Source organism: Pyrgilauda ruficollis, unplaced genomic scaffold, assembly GCF_017590135.1.
Source record: "Pyrgilauda ruficollis isolate IOZ18807 unplaced genomic scaffold, ASM1759013v1 scaffold6, whole genome shotgun sequence".
Classification (NCBI taxonomy): domain Eukaryota; kingdom Metazoa; phylum Chordata; class Aves; order Passeriformes; family Passeridae; genus Pyrgilauda; species Pyrgilauda ruficollis.
Window position 1 is genome coordinate 14453702 of NW_024527710.1, and position 23442 is coordinate 14477143.

The following is a 23442-nucleotide window of genomic DNA, read 5'->3' on the forward strand; positions in this document are numbered from 1 at the left end:
CCAGGAATCCTCACTATGCTGGGATGTGCAGCCCAGTGGGGCTAGGACCACAGTGACAGGGAACCATACAACTGCAGGGGACCCTGTTGCACTGGAAGCCCCTTGGTTTTCTTCACATACACGTGGGCTGTTTTAATGTCACAGTGACTGAGATGTCACTGCTTTGTTAAAATCCCTCTCAGGCATGTTAAAAATGCAGTATCAGGGAGCCCAATGGTGTAAAGAAATGACAGTACACTTGTTTCCAGTTTTTAATGCTTTCTTGTAAAACTGAAAATACAAAACCAGCTGAGCAAATGTAGATCTTTATATACATGAGGTCTCTGATTAAAAAAATCCTTTTAGTTAAAAAAAGAAAAAAGGGAAGACTGAACCAACAAGTTAAATGAAAACTGATTAAAGGGAACAACATTCTCAAATTGAAGCATACTTTCCAGGAAGGAAAACATCTTCTTTACAAGTTTATTATATAACTTACATTTACACTTTACTGAGAGAACTTACAAAACAAGCTGCTTGAAATGCTCCTCATTCCCTTAAAGCATGAATTTCAAAGTGCCACAGCAAAGGAACAGGTTCCAATATTATCTTATACAGACTATTCATGTATAAAATGGTTTGGTAAATGTGAGGTGTTCATTTAAATGAGCACTTATAGGGATACAGACTAAATAAAAGTACTTGAACAACACCTTTGTTATTACATACGCAGTTATAGGTATAATAAAGGAAACCAGGCCAGCACTGCTCTTAGGTATCTGTGTAGATGGAAGGAATGTGATTCAAGCAGTGATCAAAGGCACTGTTCTGGAAGAATCCATTTTCATCCGTTCCATTGGAGACCATGTCTTCAGATACACACTGGGCTTCAGAGATCCCCTCATAGCCTGGAAGAGTGACAAGGACACGGACACGAGTTAGTGCCACGGTGCACGAGAGGAGGCAAGCACAGCTTGGGGCCCGGGATCCCACAGGACAGCACAGCACAGCGTTAATGGAAGGACAGGAGTGTTCAGCATCAAAGCCTTGCCAGTTTTCAGTGGGTGTTTGTGTCATCATGGCTGGCACTCCCATTCGTTTCTGGGCAAAGCTGTGCACTTTCAAGTGAAGTGCAAGAATCAGAGCACAGCTCTCTTGGGACTCAGTCGTTATCTGAATAGGACATCAAAACAATGAGTGGGCAGTGATCCTACTAAGTGTGCACTAGAAGTGATGCAGTCCTCTTGGTTTGGGCTTTTCCTTTTAATAGCACTTTGAAAAAATATTCCATGTGTCTCCCAGCTGCTCTTAAGATGCAGAAGAAATTTGGATCCTACATTTATTGGCTCTCCACATAGTGCAGGTCTGAGGAAGCATGGCTGGGGCAGGTCAGGCTCACAGGACATAAGGAAAGAGCTGTGAACCTCAGCCCACCAAAGCCCACCAGGCCAAGCTGGTTGCTGCTTGCCAGGCTACCAGAAAGCCACAGCAGTAGGGAAGAATTTCTCTGTCCTTCTTTCGTAACGCCAAACTTCCACAGCTATTGCAAACCTCGTGAGCTGCACATCCCTGTGGAAAGGAGCAGGTTTGCCATTGTACCAGATGCTATGGCATTTATTGCCTACCCCAAAGGATATGAAAATTTCCTATTATGACCCATTATAGCCTGCTTTTGCAACTGGCCAGTCAAGGCCCACATGCACATGTTCATTTTACTGTTTACTGCAGTCCAGCTCCTCCTTACATTATTCTGTATTCTGGTTTCCTTTACACCACCTGATTTGGGTTGGGTCTTTAGAAAAGCGTCCTTGTGAACTTCAGCACAATGTTCTGACCCTTGGACTGAGCCCCCAGGACCCAGAGCCCAGCCACCACCACTGGAATAAGCAGCAGCTGAGGGAGCACATGGAACAAAATGCAGTTTAGCAAATGCCTGTGCCTGACACAGGAAGCCCTTACACAGAGTGGGGTCTCCACTGGGGAGGGCTGATCCTCGTGCTTGAAGCGCCAGACCTGGCTCTGTTCTCTGCCCCACCGAGGGGTCTGTGGGGCCATTGGAAAATGACTTTTTCTGGGCCTTGGTGGAAAATGAGGTGATTCCTTCTCTTTAGCCTTGCCCTTGTCTTTTCCACTGCCCACACCCCTGCAGGCAGGTGGGGCTGAGCCAAACTCTGCCCAGGCTCCACAGGGACCCTGGGGCTAAGTGGCACCACACAGCAGCCAGGGATGGATCCTGTATCCTACAGCCATCCTGGCTGCAGGAAAACCTGTCCACTTCATTGTAGCTATTTTCATGTTAGATATGTTTTTATTATTTGAGATCAAATTCTCTACTTACTTACATTTCTGCATTTTCCTATGACTTATTAATTTACTGTTGGTTTACAGGTCAGATTCTGCTGTCTGCAGAAATCTAGCACACAGTGAATGTCCAGAGGTTCTGGAGGATGACCTCGGCATGTTTATCTGTGTCGGGCCAAGTGGAGTGACCAGTATTTTGATAAGTTTTGGGAGTGTTTATGTTATGCTAATTTCTATTTGACGAGCCTGTATACAGGGTGGATACAGAACCACAGATGGATAAAACCCAAGATAAGCATACACCCCAGAAATCATTATTAGATTCCAGATAGAGTAAACTATCCAAAGTCCTGAACAGAAAATAAAAATTTATTGACTGTTAATGTGATTCATGGAACAGCTGTTTGCCAGTCACATTGGGCATTCCTGCGAGATGAGATCTCATTTAATATTAATGGTGCTATAAAAGCCTGAAAAAAATTAATGCATAGCCTTGATGAATCTTGCAAACCTGAATGGTTCTATTTTACACACTAAAAGATGAGATATATATATTTCATGCATGTTTATGTTTCAGCCTTTTAAGTATTTGCATGCCTCAATAACCACTCTAAAAACAAAAATACTAAACAGAAACATTTCATGATAGTTTAGGCCCAGACAGAAAAATCAACTGTTGTTGAAGTTGGTGTCTTGCCACAGTATTATTCTTTACTGCTACAATTTCTTTTGGAAAGTTTATTTAGTCTGTTCTTTAAGTATTGCAGGCTGTCAATCTAAGCTTGAAATTTGATGTTAACATGAAAAACCCCTATGTTTTAGTAATATCAAACTTATGAGTAACACTAAAGAATTCAAAGTTGAAGTTGAAACTTCATCTTAAATGTTTCCCTTGTGTTGGTTACTGATGCATGCACTTCCCAGAATGGAACAGCAGACAAATGCGTGCACACTTGCTCTGAACAGAGTCTCCTTTAATACAAAACAAACAGGAAAGTCAACTCTAATTTTGTGGTCTGACTCAGGCCCCAATTCAAAAAGCACTTAAACATATGTTTTCAGTATCACTCTTAACTGAGGTGCCCTCCTGAGTGCAGACATGAAGAGAACTTTCTTGGAGATATGTAAGTAAAGATTGCAGCAAATGGTTGTGTTTGATTTCAGCAATTCTGTCAATTATTAATTTTAAAGATAGAAAAAAAAAGAACTAATATACTGAAGTACTACAGTAATGCAGCCATTATAACTTTGACCTGATTATAAAAGCCTGCCTGAGCACACCTGAAATCTGCAATGAACAGACCACGCAAAAAATGTAGGCAGTGCCTTGTCAGCTCTCCTGAAGGTGGGTGTTGCCTATGGCATCCAGCAGAATGGAAGAGACTTTGTCTATCAGTCAAATATAGCAGGATTAAAAAAAAATTATTTCCTTCTAGGTTTTTATAGATGAAAATTAATTTCAGGGCTATTTTTTATACAGACATGCTTTTGTCATAACATTGAAAATAAAATGTGGTTTTTGCCCCTCCTGCTACAAATATCATATGGATAATTCCTTATAGGTGGAATAAATTACCTGTTGAAGCTAAAGGTGCATTGAGTATGTGATAGCCATTCTGCCTCAGAGGATTGAAGCAATGGGATTCCCCTGTGAGCACATCACTGCTGACAGACTGGTCCATTGTTCTGTAGCAATCTCCGTAGTGGAAACAGTTTTGTATGGAGTGAAAGCTGCCTTGGTAACCTGAAAGCAGATATTGCACACAATTCAATCCTGCAATGGTACTGCCTCCACTTCTGTCACAGCATTTCATTACTGCTGGGGGGTTTAGTTCCTCACTTTTAACTTCGGAAAAATGATTGTCCTGTTTTATACAGTGCAGTTACAGAAGAGCTGCATCAGACTTGGTCCCACAATGTGCTGTGGACTGTGATCCCCATCAAGCAAAAATCTCAAGGATGGGCTTCATTTCAAGCAATAGATCAGCTGAACACGGTCAACAGCACCCTTGGATCCAAGGTAAGTAGTGAGCCCTCCACTGGATCAGGTCCAGGATGCTCAGCTCCTAAGGGAATGTCTCTGTAATGAATCACTGTTAATTTAAATACAATAATGCAATATTTAAATAAATACCACTGCTTTGTTTTCAGTTAAGTAAAGTCTTTTGCCATCCAGTGTGTGCTGTGCACCGCTGGAGACAGCACTGTTTATCCAAAACACCTTCACAGGTTCCTCAAACTTCTTTCCCAGACTGCTCTTGATTCAAATGAACCCCCTTTCACTGGACACAGGGGACCACAGTGTGCAGGTAATGACCTAGAAGTTCAGGACTCACTCCAGATAGCTGTCAGGTGAAGACTGAGCTCAACCAGAGGCTTTTCTGCTTCTGGAAAGTGCTGGGATAGATCTGTATGGTCTCTGCTCGCCTCAGTTATTCTGCTTTTGGGGCATGTTTGGCTTCGGTCTTCCACATACCCAACATTTCTTAGATCCTGGGGTTTTTTTCCCCAAGTATTGTATTATCAGTACCCAGCAGTTTGGGTTTTGCCATCAGCAGTTGTGAACGTGTTGTAGACAACAAAAGATGATATTTAATAGTAAAGGGCAAGTGAATTGCTGAGGAAGGAATTTTGCAATTTATAAGTTGTTCAACATCGTAAAAAATTTTAATTTGTTCCCAGAAGGATGATCTCAAAGTACGTCACAATATTTAAACCAACCATGGCCTGATTTAATGATTTTCTTTCCTCCTGCCTCAATGAGCTCTTCCTTATTCTGGGTGCAATGCACACTAACTGCACATTCCTATCAGCTACCCCTTTTCCTACCTTCTCTGAAATGATTCTCCTTCCCTTAAAATGCAACTGAAGTCAACCAAATTAGGTTTAGAGTCTAGCAGAATGTGCTTCAGGATTTTCCTCCAATTGCCAGAAAAAATATGGAGTTGTTGTCTTTCTTCCCTCAGTTTTACAGAGACTGAAACATTTCCTCAGGAACTCTGCAGAAGCTCAGGGCAGTTCAGTGAATCCCAGTCACAGCCACGTTTCCCCGTTTCCAGCTGACAGCTCGGCCCCACTCACAGCAGAGACCCGCCCTGCTGGGCTGCCTGTGCAGCTCTTCAGTCTGTTTGTTCAGAAATTAAATCCCTGTGCCTGTCCCCAGAGCACCTGGGGCTATATGGGGTGAATTGTAAGGTTGAGCACCCTTACAATTCCTGCAGTGTGCAAGATCTCTCCTGTTCAGTAAGATCCCCCACACTTCCCTATGTTTTCCCTCTACTACCAAAGTCTGACCAAGCAGACAATACCAGGCAAAGCTCGGGGTCTGGTCACTTCATATTTTCTACGTTAGCAATAAATAAGGCCAAGTGAGGCAATTCTTGAGTAGAAAGGCAATCAACTCATTGAGTGGTGAAAGATTTGCTCTGAAGCTTCCCAGTTTAATATGTGCTTTGGCAGAATCTGCAAGGATTAGGTGCTTAATTTCTTGAGAACTTATGATCCACTACAAAATACCTAAATTGTTGATGTCCACGATTAGTGAAGTCCTAATGGATGACTCTTAGATAAAGACACTACACACTCTGTACCAAGGCTGCTCCTATTTGCTGCTATGGCAAAGGCAGCCCAAAAATTTGGAAAGCTGAGCATTAAATGATGCATGTCCTTCCTTGGAATAAACAGCCAGCCACCTCTATTTACGGCCTGGATAGTCTGGCTCAAAGAACCAAGGAGCTCTTATGAGAGGTAGCACAGCCCTCTTTTAATGTGGTTTTAGGTACAGTGTGTTATTGATTGGCTTTGATACTTATCCTTTCTGTTTACAAACACAAACTCCTTGCTGTAGGCCTTCTAAAAATACATCCTTTTGAGATGAGCAGTGAAAAAAAGAGACACTTGGCTTCAAAGGAGGCACAGCTGGTTGCAGAGAGCACTTAGATGCATTGCTAGAGAAAAAAAAATGAACCTTTTCTAGAATGTCTGCTACAGACATCACTTCTAGGGAAGGCATGACATGTATTTTCTCTGTCCCTCCCTTGTGCTGTCCTTCCCTTGTGCTCCCAGGCTTGCATTTGTTATATCAATTAAAAATCTTCATGATCTACAGAGCTGGCACAGTGGCTTAAAAAAGCAGAGAGCAGCCAAGGATGACAGAACTGGATTGAAACTAGTCGGATCCAGGGTTTTCCCAAGACCTGTGGGGAAAGGTTGTTTTGAAGTGTTTTAAGTTACACTGTCTGGAAATACCTGAAGCAGAGAACTGCCTCAGAATCAGTCTGGAAAAGAATTGCCATGAGCAATGAAATCCTCTTTTGGATTGCAGTGTTTATCCCTCAGCACCACTGTGAGATAGTCTGAGAAGGCAGAGGAAAAGTGTTCCTGGAACCACCCAGTGGAGAGGGGGGTGTAGGAAAATCCCGGTGCTACTGCACTGCTGAGTTCACCAGGACCTGATTTCTGCCAAGTGCTTCACAGAGAAATACAGAGAAATGCACCTTCTCTGTTCTAACCTGCCTGCAAGGTGGGATAAATGCAGGTATGAAACTAAAGAAAATACACGGAATGAGGAAGGGAAAGGGTGCAGCAGAACACAAGTCAGGTAGAACAAAGCATCACACTAAAAATGGGATTTCTGACCCTTTGGGTTCATTGCATTTAGATGTGGTTCCTTTACATTTCTTTAAATGCTTCACTGAGAAAATATGGGGGATTAAAATATGATTAAAGTCCCATAACCGAGCGTTGGGTTAACAACCACATATGGTTGATTAAACTAAACAGGGAGCATTTTTTACAAGTTCTTAAAAAAGACTCCCTTCAGGGGTTAAAATACAAAGTAAGCAAGAAGGCTGGTCCAGTGCAGACATCCCTGCTCCTTCTGGAGTGCAAATCTGGAGTACCAACTTGGCAATAAGTGTTTCACCAATATTTTTTTTGCCACATGGATTTCAGGTTTTCCTTCAGTTTTGATTTAAATCAAGAATTTTCTGAGGTTATTTTCAAGTGAAGAATTTACTAAATGCCCTGTCAGTTTAAATGATCACTGTTAAATGTTTTATGTACAGTAGATGTAGAAATATAACAGTTCATAAAGGAATAAACTGAGTTCCAAACATAACATTTAGTTAAAATTTTGCTTTGAAATAATTTGTGGCAGAAAAGCTGCACTTAGCCACTTCACACAGTGCACTGGCTGCCTCTGCTTCTCTAAGGCACAGCCTAGAAAACTTCAAGCAGCTTTAAAATGAATGATGTAATGAGCAAATAATTGGAATATGGCTATTAAATGCCATCTTGTTATGTCATGTCATTTACAGGTATTTGCAAATAAATCTCAGCTTTTCAAATTCCATAAAATTTCTGACAAGAAATCATGTCAGGTATAAATAACTACAGGATTCCACTGCCTGCCAAATTCTTTCAGCATGTAATGATTTCCACGTGATCTTACTACAGCTAGGTTAAAACATATAAATAATGTCAGCTTGTTCTTTCATTATCAATATTTCTGCTACCAACCTGACAAAGCTGCCATCTCCTAAAAATTCCACATCCACACTGTTTATGTGCTTCTGTACAGATGCCTGGTTCTACACTAGGTTTATGTACCTTTTTTTGGCAAAAATTCAAAACCCCCAAATTATTAGATTCCGTTAGAAAATGTGCTATTAATGAGCTGAGAGGCAAAAAAAAGAAGAAAAAGTAGAGCAAGTACAGCTAAGTACAGGTTACAGATAATTGGTTTCAAAGGCTGCTAATCAAAACTGATTTTGGAATGACCATTTCCATAATTAATTTATAATAATACTTCAACATTTGGCCAAAGTGGAAAATTATTGCTTTTTCAAAACCACATGACATAACACTTAGAAGGCAACAATTCATTCAAAAGGAAATGTGGTTTTCTTAAGGAATAAAGTCAATTTATTTAAGTGGTTCAAAACTTGTTCTGTCTATGCATTTGTTTCTGCCGTAGTAATGAGCTGCTAAACTTTCCTCTTGTGGCTTGTAGTTATTTAGCTCATTATAGCAACATAATCATATATCATTATATGCTATCATAAATCTGCCACTTCTCCCTTACAGAGTTAATCTTTTTAAATTGAATAATCTGTTGAGCATCAGGTTGAGTTAGTTTTTCCTTCAGCACAAATCATTAAATATAATATGCTTTAACTTTTCAGACTAAGCCCTTCCAACCAAAGAGCAAAAACACTGCTCAGAGAACGAGGGGCAGAGGGAACTCTGGGATACCCAACCCCGTCCCAGCTGGGAGCTGCTCACGGGTTTGTGCTCAGGCTCTTGCAAGCAGACAGATGTCCTGCACACTTCTTTATTGGGAATATTTACCACATTTTAGCAGCTCACCATCTGGATTGCATAAGAGATTTCTGAAATATGCAAGCTCCTGTTACTGGAAGAATCTGTGATAATAATATCTCTTGCTAATTTGTGCCTCAAAAATTTCAGGAACATTAATTAGTTCCCACAGCAGAACTCCAGAATAGGTATGTAAGCTCACAATTAAAAAAGATGAGTAATTCAGAATAAAAAATGTTTTAAATTAAGCTGTGGGACAGCAGCTTACTGCTCCCTTTCCTGTCCTCAAATCCCACAGGCACTCTACAGTTGTACAGAGTGCATTTACATGTTACTATATAACGTAAAACAAGCCAAACTTCCAAATAATAAATGAAAAAATGTTTGCTTTCTTTGTCTAATTCCATGTCTTGTGCATCAGTATGAGAGGACGGAGCAGGACACTGCCAAGGTGTGCCTCAGCCCATGTACTTTGGGACTGGATGGCTCTTGCAGGGTCACTCCAGGCTGGACGACCAGTCAGGGGAGGTGCATGGTCAGCAGCCTTCTACTGAAGGACCTGAATAAATGCAATAAATCTGCTGTTAGGACAGCTTTCCCCATTATGATGACATATCACAGCATGGACCTGTGTTAAAGTTCCATCTGTATGTACATCAATCCAGTTTAAAGAACTGGAGTTCCCATTGAAATGCTGACAGTATTAGCCAAATATGAAAAAGCAAAATAAATTAGTTCTGTCCAGCTAGAAATTAGAAAAGGTGCAAAAAACAAAAAGAGGGAAGAGTTACCTTGAGATCCCTGCTGTACAGACTGGTTGGGGAATGGGGTGTATGGTGTATTTGGTATCCCAGAAAACTGCTGCCCGTTGGGTGACTGGCTGTGGGATGATGGAGAGCCGTGTTTCTGCAAGAGGGAAGGTGGAACTAAAGCTTTCAGGGGGCTGACAAGCGGAGAGATTATGTTGGGAGCAAGCCTAGAAAAAGAAAATACAGAAAAACTTCACATATCACATCATAATATGGCAAAATGAAATACTTGTATGAACTATTTCCATAATGGCCAAGCTACAGAGAAGTCTGTTTTGCAGGTACAAATTATATTGAAAAAAAGGACAACAATGCAGTGCTACCTTCAGATATTTGCTAGGAGGCAAGAGTTAGACATGGAATTCTGTTCCTTTACACTGACTTCCTGCACTTGCCATAATGATAGGATCAAGATGACACCACTCCTCAGTGAGCAACTTAAACACAGCTCCATTTGATTTAGAATTTTGTGAGCTGAGATACGTGTCTAGAAACAGAAGTGGTAAATGTAGCTAGAATGGGTAAATGCAAATAAATTGTGTGCGTGCCTTCATAGCTTAACGGGGCAAAGCTGTAAGAGGGTCAAGCTGCAGCCAAGACAAAGAAAAGCGTTCGTTTCACCCTGCAGATGAGCAGAGTGGATCTCCTACAGCTGTGACAAGGGGCCCTGTGCTCCACAGCCCAGTGGTGCTCTGTCCAACAGCACAGGCAGCATGGGCAGTTCTCAATACCCTCTCTGCTGCCTGCAGAGCTTTTGCTAAGCCTAAGAAGGACCTCTTTGAGCAGCACCAGAACCTTCAGATGCTGCAAAATCTACCTCACTGTCTGAGAGCCACCCTGTGGAAACTTCCCAGCTACAGAATCCAAGGAGAAAAAATAAAACAACCTCTGCAGGTTATAATAGATTCACTGAGCTGGAAAAAAATACGGAGCACAAACCATTGGAGGCAGACAAAAATTAACTAAATAAAAACTCCCATCTCTCACTGGTGTCTTCCTCTACCCCTACACAAGCTGTTCAAACACCATAAAGCATCATTTCACACGAAGGCTTCTTGGAGCAGTTGGACTGACCTTGGGAGCGAGGCTGTGCTCCAGTGAGGGCTAAGCACTACATGAGGGTGTGCAAGAGGTAAACAGAGGGGAACTGTGAATAAATGGTGACAACAGCTTAACCAAATTTAACATGAGAGGCGCAGGAATGCTGCCAAAAGCTGTCACAGTGACACTGTAAATATTAGAAGGGGTTTCAATCAACATATCCAAGTCCCTCCCATGCTCAGATAATTCCATCTCCCAAAACAAGGAAGCAAGACCTATAATACAAGCTACCAAGACTGAATCTCCCCAAACTAAACTGAGGAATTAAGCTAGCGTTGTTAAATGGGTGAAGGCAAGGATCTTTTCAAGTCAAATAGCAAGAACTGGAAAACAGTATTTTTTGTGAGAAAGATACTCCCTCCCATGATGCTGATAGGTAATATGTAAAATAAAGACTCGACTACTGTCAAAGGAGCCAACATGTAAGGAGAAAAATATCCTATTTGTTTGGGTTTGGAAAAGGTCTGGGGCTGCAGAGGTGCCAAAAAGGGACCGGAGGATGCCGGGGCCCCCTGTGCTCAGCCCGGCTCAGGGACCAAACGCTCCCTGAGCCCGAGCTGCCGAGGAGCAGATGCGGGGAAACACCGAGTTTATTTGGGCAGCACAGCCAAAGCCAGGGGCAGCTCCCCGGGGCCGCAGCTTTTCCGCAGAGGGCTCAGCGGGGCCGCGGCTGGACGCGGAGCTGCCGTGAGCCGCATTCCCTGTCCGCACAGAACGGCGCTCCCGCCACGGCCGCCACCTCGGGAGCCTCGCTCGGCTCTGTCGCGGCTGCGGCACAGCCCGGCCGCGGGCAGGGACCACAGCCCGGCCACCGGCCCCTCCTCCGGCACATCTCCTCCACGCGCCAGCAACGCTCTCAGAAGCCTGGAAATGCTTCTATCTGAAAGCAGATTAAAAAGATTGTAGTTGTTTTCGCTGGAAAGAGAATAGCTAAAAGAGCTCATGATAGTGACATTTATATGGGTAATGACCACACACACATCTAAAAGAGAAACAAAAGACGTACTAAAAACTCCAATGCCGGGATGAGCCAGAAACCACTCTGAATAGGGGAGCAAAATGCTGTGGGGAGCGAGTCCTCTGCAACTGCCTGTGTTGGGTTTCCTCTGCCTGCTCTTGGAATGTCTTGTCCCGGCTACTGCTGGGAAACGCAGCACCCCATAGAGACCTGCCGGGCTGCTCCGAGTGCTTTGTTAGGATGGGCCATCGCGTTTCTAAATTCTATGCAATCATGCTGCTTTGTCGAACAAAAATGGTACACTTAGGTATCCAGCTGTGGGAATACTGAAAATCCCAGCTTCCCTACCCAGTTTAACTACTCCCGGAGGCTACTTAAATCTTAACCATGGGAGAAGAATTTTAAGTTTTTATTGTTATTTTTAAAGCACTGCTTGTCCCCACTCACACTCTTGCATTCCTGTTTTTCCTGTGTGTGAACTCAACAGGGTTTGTGCCTCGAAACCTTTGAGATGAGTGTTCAAGGGTGGAGAGGTCCCCTGCAAGGCCAGAGGGGTGCAGGCCCTGCTCCAGCTGGGAATGCTGAGCAGCGCGTGGAGCTGCCAGCTCTCTGTTCCTGCTGGGCACGGCTGCCCGGTGCTGGAGCTCAGCAAACATTGCTGCCTGTGGGCAGCTGTATCCTAGGAGCAGGAACCTGAGCTGAAACCCTGACAGCTCTGGGTAACACTTGAGCATCGCTGCCTTCTCTGCATCAAAAGGGTTTCACAGAGTTGAGCAGTTCACCATAAAAATCTGCTATGTTCTGCTTGAGCTCTCCCAACAAGGAATTTAGTATATTTCCTGGAAGTTAAGGCACAGTTTTCAGCTAGGAAAGAACTTTGCTCAGCAGAAAAATCTGGCTATGTTAGCACAAGTGGCCAACATGGAAATCTGTGTCCTTAAAATATTCATCACAATCCCTACAGCTCAAACTGGTCCCTAAAATATTACCCTCTGTGTGTGTGCATGAGTGAATGTGCTCTGGCACACTCAAGGGGAGATTTTCATCAGCCAAACTGTCCAATCTCCAGTGCTGTGGTTTTAATTATCTCCTGAGTATCTGCCTACTAATTAGGTTGCTGTGATACTCAGGTTGTTAAAAGAGGAGGAATCATTCCTGATACAAATTAAACAGATAATGCATTAGGGCCTAAAAGGTGATGCCTTCTGTGTGGAAGATGAAACACTGAAAGACTTACAGCAGGAACTCAGCTGGATACACTAAAATTCCCAGGCAGCAGCTCAGGCATGTGTGTTTCAATAACTAATAGCCTGCACATTTCCTGTTAATACTGTACTACAACCACAGTTTGCTTTGGTTTGGAAAGTAATAATAAATATATACCATATATTTTACCTTAATTGTAACTTGCATAATTCAGTAAATTTGCAGGTCCTTTGGGGCCTTTTAATATATATCTCTGCCTATATATAGCTATATATAAAAATATATAAATACTCTCACAGGCATGAAAAAAAATCCGTATCCTTCCTTAATTCATTACATTTGAGGGCTCCTGGCTCTGTGGAGTATTTCTGTTGAGGGCCATACAAGGGTGTGATGGGGGAGCCTCCTCTCCACCCTGTCCAAGACACAGGAGCAACAGGACACGCACCACGGAGAGAAGGAGCTTGGCTGGAAACAAAAGGAACATTTTGCTCACACAGCATGCCCTGGCCTGTGCCATTCACAGCCACAGGAGCCACAGAATCAAACAAAATACCTATTTTTTTATGAAGGGACTGAATAATTTAATGGCCAAAACCAATATTTCCATGCTAAGTGAGGGGTAATCACATCTTGTGCTTCAGGATGTAAAGTGATCACCCATGGAGGCAGAGAGGAATTCTGCTCTCTTCACTCACCACAGCTCAGGGTGACTGACCACGTGCTGGGGGCCTTTTCCAGTTCCCCCTGAAGCACCACGGGAGGATGGTGCTGGAGATGGAATTCCTGTCTGAGGTGGGATTGCAGGGCCAACACTTCCTCTGAGGAGGCATCAGCAGGCAATCAAGGAGAAGGACTACTCAGAAAAATCCTATGTGATTCACACACACAACCAAAGGGAGACTTTGGGAATAACTGAGCCTAACTCAGTAACCACCTTGTCTGTGGCACTGTGCACATTTCTGCACCAACCCTGCCTGAAAATGCCCAGCTCCACAGCCCTTCCCACAGGAACTCCTGCAGTCAACTGGGATTCTACCCACAAAGAATCATGAAACCAAGTGCCAGTCACGGACAACAAACCAGTTCCTCAGCTCTACTGGAAAGCATTTGTCACATCGATGGGAATACTCAAAGCTTGGTCCTAACAGAAGGACTTTTAAAAAGGGAAAATTAAAAGTCAAAACATAGAAAAGACTGATCTTCCTCTCTCTTTCTAAGTGCATACCCTAGGAATCTCACACAGAAATACCACTGAAACTTTTCATAAACTTTCTTGTGACCATGCTTTAACAATGAATTTTGGATGGTGGAAGTTTATATTAAATTGTAAGTAAGGCCTGTGTGAGAGAGCTACCTGTGTATGCCATGAGCTAGCAGTGACCTACAGAAAACACACCTAAAGGCTCCAAGCACCATGACTTTGCTTTAGAATTATTGATCCTGTCTGCGCTCTCAGCCTCCCCAAGCAGGTAGGGGTGTTTGAGGATCTCTCTGTTCTCCCAATGCACACCAAATGTCCTGTTCCAGTATCAGTGCAACATAAAGAACCAAAAAAATAAATACAGATGGACATGGATTGTTCTGAGATTTCCACCACAATGTCTGGATAGGTATTTTCTATATATCCACAGTGCTTAGTCTGAGGAAGAAATACATTACCCCTCTGCTTTAGTCTTTGTTTAATACCAGTTCCAGGACAAATTAACAGAGTAAGAAATTATAAAGCTTATTTAAGATAAGAGGGCTTGACTAGACCTTGACTGCCAAACACTACATACAGTATACTTAGTAAATACTGAGAGGAACTGAAAATTGAAAAATAATAAAAATGAATTCAAAATAAGATTTTTGAATTATAAATAGGAGTGAAGTATAACTGCAAATGGAAATATGTAAGACAGGGATGTTTCCAATATGAAAACTGTCTGGGTTTGTTTTTTTTTAATGGTGTGATGGCTTGATTGGCAGATTCCTCAGCTAGACAAAGAACCTCAACCCATATCCCATTGAGTTCAGTGGAAACGGGACCAAATCCAGGCTGAAAAACATCTGTCCTTTATGTCAAATCATTTTTTGTATATTTTGGGTTATAAGACCGTTCTCTAAGAGTTCCATGCACAGCAGTACAGCCAGATCGAACAATCATAACTTTTGAGAATCATGATTTAACTCAGATTAACATGAAGAAAAATAGCAAATAAAGGAGCAGAGTAAGAAGCACAAACCAGAGCAGCTCCACATTTTATCTGAAGTGCAGCACTGTAGCCACTTACAGGAACTGAGAGTTTCCATGAGATGAGGTTCTCCCATAAAACCAGCGCACCAACCAGTTCATTCATAAAATCTCTGCCCCAAGCATCACAGTCACTGATATTGTGAGAAAGTCCAATTCAGTTCCAGGACCAGGAGATTATTTTTTTTTAATGGGGAAAAAAGTTAACACGGATTTTCATCTCTTCCCATAATATTAAAAATGATGTGTAAAGCTCTGCTAATCAGGTCCCTGGATAGAGCCCAATCTCTGGCCACATGTTTCTGTTCTGGGTCTTACCCTACGGGAATTTCTGTCAGCACATGCTCAGGAAACAGTTACACTGTTCACTCTTTTGGACTTTTTTGTAAGACAGACTCTATCTGAAGTTTGGTGAACCTTTGCACTAATCACTGCCAGGTGCCTCTGGCTACGTTTCTGGAATGCAAGGAATCTTTTCCTTCTCTCCCTCTTTCTTCCTTTCTCCTCTTCCCCCCCTCTCCCTGATAGATAATAAATCCTTCAACACAGATCACCTTGCTGGGCATCATTGCATTTCTTACCTTTTCCTATAAACAATGAGCACCCAAGTCCCAGGGCTGTGACACGGGGCTGTTACTCCAGGGTACCACAAGGTACTCCAAGGTCCAACACCTTGTCTCTGGTTTTTCCACGAGCATGGCCAGAGGCTCTGTCCCTGCTCTGCTGCAGCTGCAGCCTGTGACACACCTGTGTGGCATCCTGAAAGTACTGCTGAGGCAGCCTTCTGGCTTTTAGACAAATACAAAATACTAATTTTCACTCAAAATACTGCCTTGGATTATCTGGATCCAGTCCTGCACCTTCACTCACCCACACTGAGCCAAGTCCACAAGTGCAGGAGCTGCTCAGCTCTAAGGAGTTAGAAGGGCTTCATAAATATTATGAAGAACACTATCCACAGGAACTTTCATGTGACTGAAGAGTCACAGGTCATTTAATTGCTTTAGAATATTTTTAGTGATACCAATAACAGTGATACGAAAGCAATTTCATGTTCAGAATCACAAAGGAGCCCTAGGAGTCCTCTCCTGGTTCACTCAGGGGTTTTCTGTGTGGGGTTGCTCTTGGGCCCAGAGGGGCTTCCTGAAATACTGAAATACTCCCTGTCTGCTCTACCAAACACATGTGCACGTCTGAGCGGGCACAGAACATAACTCAGTGTTTGTCACACACTTCATCATCTGCACAAGCTCACAAAACACACAAACACACTTCTTTTGCGTCAAATGAGCATCTCTACATTTGTTCTGACCTGAGATGTGCAACTTCACAGCAGTTCCTCACAGGGATCATTATGGGAACTGTGCCATTCCAAAGGATGTTTGTATTTATAAGGGTTTGTTTAATAACCTCTGAAATGAAGCTGATGAATCGCTACAGTGGAAGTCACTACATGAGGGAGATTTGAAAAATTATTCTAGCTTACAATCTAGCAGGAAAAGGTATTTTGGAGTGAAAGAAAAGCCTTATTAATATGGTCAAAGAAATATAAAAGCATGTTTAAATAAAGGGCAGTGCCTTAGGTTCAAGTGATTGCCAGGAAGTCAATTACAAAGACATGTAATCAAACACAGACTGTCTACTCCAGATTATCTGGCATGTGCTGCATGCTTGACTGATCTACCTTATTTCAGTCATTTAAGGACATTATTCTCAGGCAAACAGGCAGCAAGATGCTTCCAGGTGGGATCTGTACAGGTACTGATGTCTGCTGTCTTACACTGTCCAATAGTGGGAGAGGTTAAAATTGCTTCATTACTTGTTACACCATGATAAACTCCTGTGTTTGTATCCTGTTTGCATCAAACTGCAGCAGTTTTGCTTAAAAACAAAACATAATTTGGGCAAAAAGTGGAAAAAAAGCTTTACAGATACTAAGTGTAAATTTAACTACAGATAAATCCAGTAATGGCTAAAATCATTAATGTAATGCAGAAGAGCTCTGGCTGAATTAGTCTTAAATGCTTTCTGAGTTACTCTGACCATCTCCTTTAACCTCCCACCTTCTCCTGTAACTCTCTGATTTCTCACTCAGTTTTCCTTACAGTGTCTCCTCTGGGCAGGCACCTCAGCCCTTACTTTGAGAGGCACTGGTGGACGAGACTCTCAGGATCCTGAGTGTCAGTCCAGGCCTCTCAGAAACTCAAATGAAACACTTGCCCACCTATTTCTGCTGATGGACAAACAGTATTTACCCCAGGATCCAGCACCAGGTTATCCTTAAGCATGCAACAGTTGAAGTAAGCCTATGCTAATGCAAATTTTGCTTTAAGGGGAGGGGGGAACCCGTATAAGCCTATCTGGACATGATTATGAATGAATTCTGATCACATTTTCTACAATGAGATAAATGACTTGGGATTTGAAAGCAGATGCTTTTAATTACTGATTTTCTTTGTTTGGTGGGGCCCAGTGCAGCACCTGTACATTGTTCTTTCTGGACAGATGTACTGATGCCCCTTTTGCGTGCTCAGATCCATAACACTGAGATAAATTATGAAGGGTTCTTGGCTTCCTCCACTGAAAATGTTTTCAGCTGTCAGAGATATCTGTTTCTTGTTACTGGTTTTAGTGCTTTTGAAGGGAAGACTAAACCACTGACTTGTGTATTCTGTTATAAATGAAGAGTATTCTCCAATGGAATCCACAGAGAATGAGGGATGGATCTCCTTGGTCTGTTAGAAAAGCTGTGCAGGTATTTAGTTTTCCAAAGTACTTCTAGAGAGTAAAATTTTCTTTCCTACAAAGATGCTAACAGCGTGTCAATTCCTAGTCCACTGATTTGTATGAGCTCAAACTTAATTTAAAAGATTAATAAACAAGGTTAATAAGAATCAGATGTAAGTGGCTAAGACACCTAATTGTCTCTTAAAGTAATGAGAATTAGGAGCACAAATGTATTTTCCTACCTGGCCTGGATCCTGGCAGCTCAAGGAGATAGCACAGGAAAGAATCTCCCCCATGTAGGTGGCAAGATTTTATCCTGCGTGTTCAGTTTCAAGCTTAAAAATATCAGGGATTTCAAATCTGGTGTTCCCTGGTAGAGCAGAAGGGAGGCTCTGTGTACCTCGTGTTACTTCACATAAAAAGAAGTGAAGGACTAAGTTTTTAACAGAGAACTCTTTACATGGAAGTATTCCTGTGGTATTTGAAATAACAGGTGCTAAGAAGCAAGCAAACAAAAACTCCGATGTTTAAGCGCCCTGATTAAAACGTCTCTTTTCACCTGATAGTTCTTAAATCCCGTTTCTTGTGATTTTCTGTGGGGGTCAGTGTCACTTCAGGGGGGTCTGGCCCCTGGTTGAGCTGGCTGCACTTGGCTGGGGAGAAGTCCAGGCAAAGGGAGTTGTGTGAGCCCTTCCCTCTAACCTTGCTTAGAGTTAATCCTTTATATTAAAGGCTCACCAGATTTGGCTCAGAGCCCTCATTAATCACCACCTCTGCACATCACAGATGTCTTAATCCCACTACTTCTTCATTTACTGGTGTGTTTACAGAGCAGAAACGACCTGAATTACCACAGGAATATTAAAAAAATGGTTTCACTTTCCTTTCCCTTGGAGACACATCACCCTCCCAATCAAGTCATTATTTGTCAGTGCCCCAGCTCCTGTTGGGAACAGAAGTGCTGTTTGTCACAGCAGCACAAGTGACAGAGAGCCTCAGTCACACACACAGGGATCGTGTTCAGGTCCTACAAAGTGACCTTGTTGGGCCATTGCACTAAATTGGTGCAAATCCCAAACTTGGTGCCACCACTCAAAGTCACTTAACTTCAATCAGATCAGTTTCATTAAAGCTGATAATTTATCACACTGAATATTCTAAATTGCAATTTACAGAGATGGTCTACAAATGAAACTAAGTACATTTTTAGATGACTTGGATAATAACAGCTAAAAAAAATAGCAGAAAGTAAGCCAAATGCAACATTCAACCCAAGATTTAATACTAAAAGCTGTTTTTCTGTCCTCACTCTGCTACAAATTAAAATAGACTATTTTTGCAATGGGCAAAATGAAACTCAGTTTGACATTATACATGGCAAATGCTACAAGAAATGCTAAAATAAACCCTTGCTACCTGAAATAAAAAATAAATATACATTTTAACCTGGATCATGCCAAGCCCACTTTCTGCATGCTGAAGTATTTCTCGGCCAACCACTTTTAGCTAAATTAATATCAATATAAGTAGATTTTTTTAGTGTAGCATACACTTCATTCCAGAATTTGAAAAAATGTGCTCCATACTGAATAAAGCCAGTATAAATACATTCGGTAATGAGGTCAGATTTTGTTAGAACATTTTCAAGTGAATTAGATAATTTTGTCAAACTATTTAAATGTCTCAGCAAACCATTTGGGAAAATTGACTGCTGCACTTGGTATTGACTTTGGCAAAGGACAGTGTAACATAGGGCTTTTTTTGTTAAAAAAAAAAAAGAAAAAGCCTTTAAATCAAATTCTGAATCTCATGTCAAACTTGAGTAGACTATTTGTACTCTGCCTCATGTAGTTTTTGGCATCTGGCACATTTGATGACTCAGTAATTAGATTTCTTGATAGTAATCACTTGGTTCCTGCCACAGACTGCACGATGTGATCCAGCCTTGTCACGGTCCCGATCCCCAGAGCAGGAATTCTCTGCGTTTGCTCAAACCCCAATGCTGAGGCAGCTGAGAAATGAGGGCAAAGCCTCGGTGTGAGCCAGAGAGCTGCAGCAGTGCCCGTGCAGGAGGCAGGGAGGGTTCCCTTCCCACTGCAAACCTCATCTGCCTTCCAGGAGGGGTGGCACTGCCACGAGCTGGCCAGGGGAACAGCCCTGGAATCCAGGGGCTCCCAGCATGTGAGCGTGAAGTGATTTTGTCCAGTTAAATGTATGGATGCTTTAAAGAAAACTGTGCTAAATGAAACTCAAGGACTATTAATTAGTTCACACAAAGTTTCTGCACTTGCAATTAAAATGTCATGTATGGGCTGCATTTCAGCAGTCATGAATAATGTAAGCATAAAGCATTAAATACAGCAGAAGGATCTTGGACTGGGAATGACAATAGTGAATGAAGATTATTTTGAGTTTAGAAAATGGTATTTGAGGTGCTGAAAAATTCCAAGTAACTATGTCATGAAACTGGATGCCCTGTTTTAAAATAACTGTTCAGAAATACATTCCAGTCTCCATTCCCTGACGTTTGGCTCATGGTTAGGAATCTGTTATCTCACTCCCACATTTTGTCACAAGATATTTGGGCAAAGACTTTACTTAGGTACATGAGCACTGAGATAAGAAATCAGCACTGTTGTCTCCTCTGAGAAAGAATCCGAACTGCACTAAAGCTGGAATTGGCAGAGACAATTCTGATGGAAACTCTGGTGTGTCTGCAGCAGGAGCTCAGTGAGAGAGAGGCTCAGCCCACTGACCATGGTGCTCCTGCTGGAAGGGAAGTGCTGTGCTCTGGAATGGAGACACCAGGGGCAGGAATGACAATTCATCTGGGGGCTCCCGACCCCTCAAACTGCAAACTTGTCTGCTGCCCTCACCCTGCTCAGGCCTTTGCTTTCATTTCTTATTAGCAGCACCAGGACACAAAGTGCCTTAGAAACAAATCCACCTTCCTGACAGCCTGCTAAATCCTTCCCATGGTATATCCTTACTTTATTTCATTCTTGGTTGGGATTTTTGCCTTAACTCCCCTAGGAACCAACTCCAAGAGGAAAGAGCTGAGCAGTGCACTGGGAGCAGTCAGAGAGAGGGATCCCACTCCAACAGGCTCAGGCAGTCCCTTCTGCAGGGAAGAACAGCTCATGGATGACCTTCACTTTGGAATGTCTGTCTCCATTCCTATTTGATCTACTGCCTTCTCTGCCACAGAAAACTTCCTATTTATCTGGAGTAATTTCCAGTGCCTCCTGCTGGCCACGACTCTGCCATGGAAATGAGTCTGCCAACAGGAAATACAAGGCTGGGAATGTGGCAGGGCAGGGAAGGAGAAGGGCTGGGCACAGGCATTTTATGGGACAAGGACAGGATATCCATCATACTGGCAGGGGGACACTGGTACTGCTACCGGCCGAGGTCAGAAGAGAGGGCTGAAGGAGCAGAGGGTACAGAAGCTCAGCTTGCTGCAGAATTCATTCCCCAGTTAGGAAAATAAGAAGGACTAGTTTGCTCCTAATTGAATTTCCTCAATCAGATTGTTCTCCAGCCACCCCAGGTGTAAATTTCCTTACCATACCTCTTCCATGCCACACACACTCTGCCTTCTGCCCTTTGCTTAAAATCCTTCTGGGCTTTCCTTGCCCCATATAAAAGAAGGGAAAGGTGAGTCACTGGACTAGGATGGGAAAACTCTACATGTAATTGCTACATTTGCTAAAGGACACCAACATGTTCCTAGGGAAAGGAAATCCTTTAATCTCTCTGTATCTTAAATTCCCATCAGTAACACCAAATCAGAGTCCTTTCCCCATCCAGAGTGCTGGGAAGTAAAACTGTAAGTATGAATTTGAATTTGCATGAGGCCAGGCACCAAAGAAATCTGAGTAAAAAGGTTAGAGCAGTTTTGTGGCTTGCAGAGATTCTTTACTGTTGAGATGGTATGAGAGCCTTGACACACGGTGCTTTAGAAATCTCACAGCCTGCAGCCATGCAATTGTATCTCTGCTGTAGCAGTGCAATCCATACAATCAGTGGGATTAAAGACTCTTCCCTGATTAGGATCTGGCCTGCTGCTGAGAGGTGCATTGCAGAAAACCTTATCAGAGAGCAAGGAAGTGAGAAAGCCCTGGCTCTGACACTGAGTGAGCCTTACTAAGGCAAACACAGCCTGATTCCTGAGTGAGTCATAGTTCAGGTTTTACCCTCTGCGAGGTTTCTCATGTTAGCTGAGAAAAATTCTCTGTGCTTATCCAAACCTATGAGAAGTCATCCAGCAAGAATTAAAAAACAAAATTAAAATCTAAATGTAACTGCATGCTATGAAGAAAAAAAATCCCATTGTGTTTTGTCAAAGACAAGGACAAGGCCCTGAACAACCTGATAATGATGTCCAAGTTTGCCCTGCTTTGCAGGGCACGGATGACATGACCTTCTGAGGTCTCATGAAAACTAAATTATTCCATGATTCTAAAACAAACAAAATTGCTTTGTTTGGGCCAGTGTTTTCTTTTGAACGGCATCCATGCAAAGTAAAATAAACAATTCATCATCCATTATCATGCCAGACACAGGCCCAGCGTGTTTCACATCACACACATACCCGTCCCTGGCACTCTCCAGCGGCGACTGGTGGTGATGTGGGCTGGGCAGGGCGGAGTCGAGGGGAAGGTGCCTTGGAGGAATGTCATGAGGAGGTGGCAGCACAGCTGGGGAGGGGCCGTTGTGGCTGGTGCTGGATCCACTGTACATGCCTGGGAACACACAGCAGATGGCAAAACAAAGTAAGCAAGGAAGCATCAAGAAGACCTGCAGGACCTGCAGAGTCTCCAACTCCTTCCCTATCCCCGCCCTGACCCGAGCCACAGCCCCAGAGCAGAGCCCCTGTGTGTCAGTGAATACCCCTGTGCCTGAGCAGCACTCACAGCTGTGCCCTGGTACTTTGGCATGTGGGTGTCTCCTCTCTGACCCAACCAGGTGTTCCTGGACTCTGCAGAGCTGTAGAACCCTCCTGACAGCCACGAGGGCTTGGTGGGACTCCCACCCTGCCTTTCCCATACCTGTGAGAGAGAACCTGCTCAGGGGATGGAGCTCACACAGCAAAACAGACCATGGTACCCTGGGGTTTTGCTGTTCATTTCCAGCTCTGTAATTTGACTTTCCATTACCAAGCTGCTGGGCATCCCAGACCATTTACAAATATCACATATTGATACAAAGGAAACCCCAATAAATTAAATGCAAAGAGGAACAAAGAGATTTTTTTTAATGAGATCATGAAAACAGGTTCAGTAGTACAGAATACTGAAGAGGTTAGATGCACCATTTTTGGGGACTCTCCTCTACCATGGCAGCAAGGCACCAACAGCCAAGTGCCTACCATGCCCTCAAGCACACCCTTTGCTGAGGAAGCTTTGTCCAGGGCTCTTGGATGAAGATGCTGGAATTAAGTTTTTTTGGAATTAAGTTTTTTTCTCCCTTCTGAAAAGTGACCATGCACCAAGACAGGCACTGCCTGCAGGGCCCTCACACTGACTTTTGGTGTGAAGGCTGCACTGAGAGCAGCTTGCTGTGGTGACAGACATCACAGGAGTGCAAGCATGGAGTGTGCAACAGCCACCTTATGGCAGGGGATAAGGGCTGGCTCCTTGTCATGCTGCCCTGGGAAAAGTCTAATCCTTGCCCTTCTCTTCCCAGTTTTTCTGCCTTTCTCATCTTCAAGTTTTGCCCACAACACATCTGCCACAGTTCTGTCCCACCCTCCCAGGGAATGTGCACATGGATGAGCACCAGACCTGCCACTCACACTGTGA

General features: G+C 43.1%; 1 protein-coding gene across 1 annotated transcript in view; it reads right to left on the bottom strand.

The window, feature by feature from the left end:
- Positions 1-750: 750 nt before the first annotated feature.
- Positions 751-23442, bottom strand: part of GLIS1 (GLIS family zinc finger 1) — a 178683-nt gene continuing 155991 nt past the window's right edge. The window contains exons 7-10 of the mRNA XM_041483368.1: positions 22233-22383; positions 9393-9577; positions 3857-4024; positions 751-887 (exon numbers count right to left, since the gene is read on the bottom strand). Coding sequence (XP_041339302.1) covers positions 751-887; positions 3857-4024; positions 9393-9577; positions 22233-22383 — 641 coding nt within the window. The remainder of the gene's footprint in view (positions 888-3856; positions 4025-9392; positions 9578-22232; positions 22384-23442) is intronic.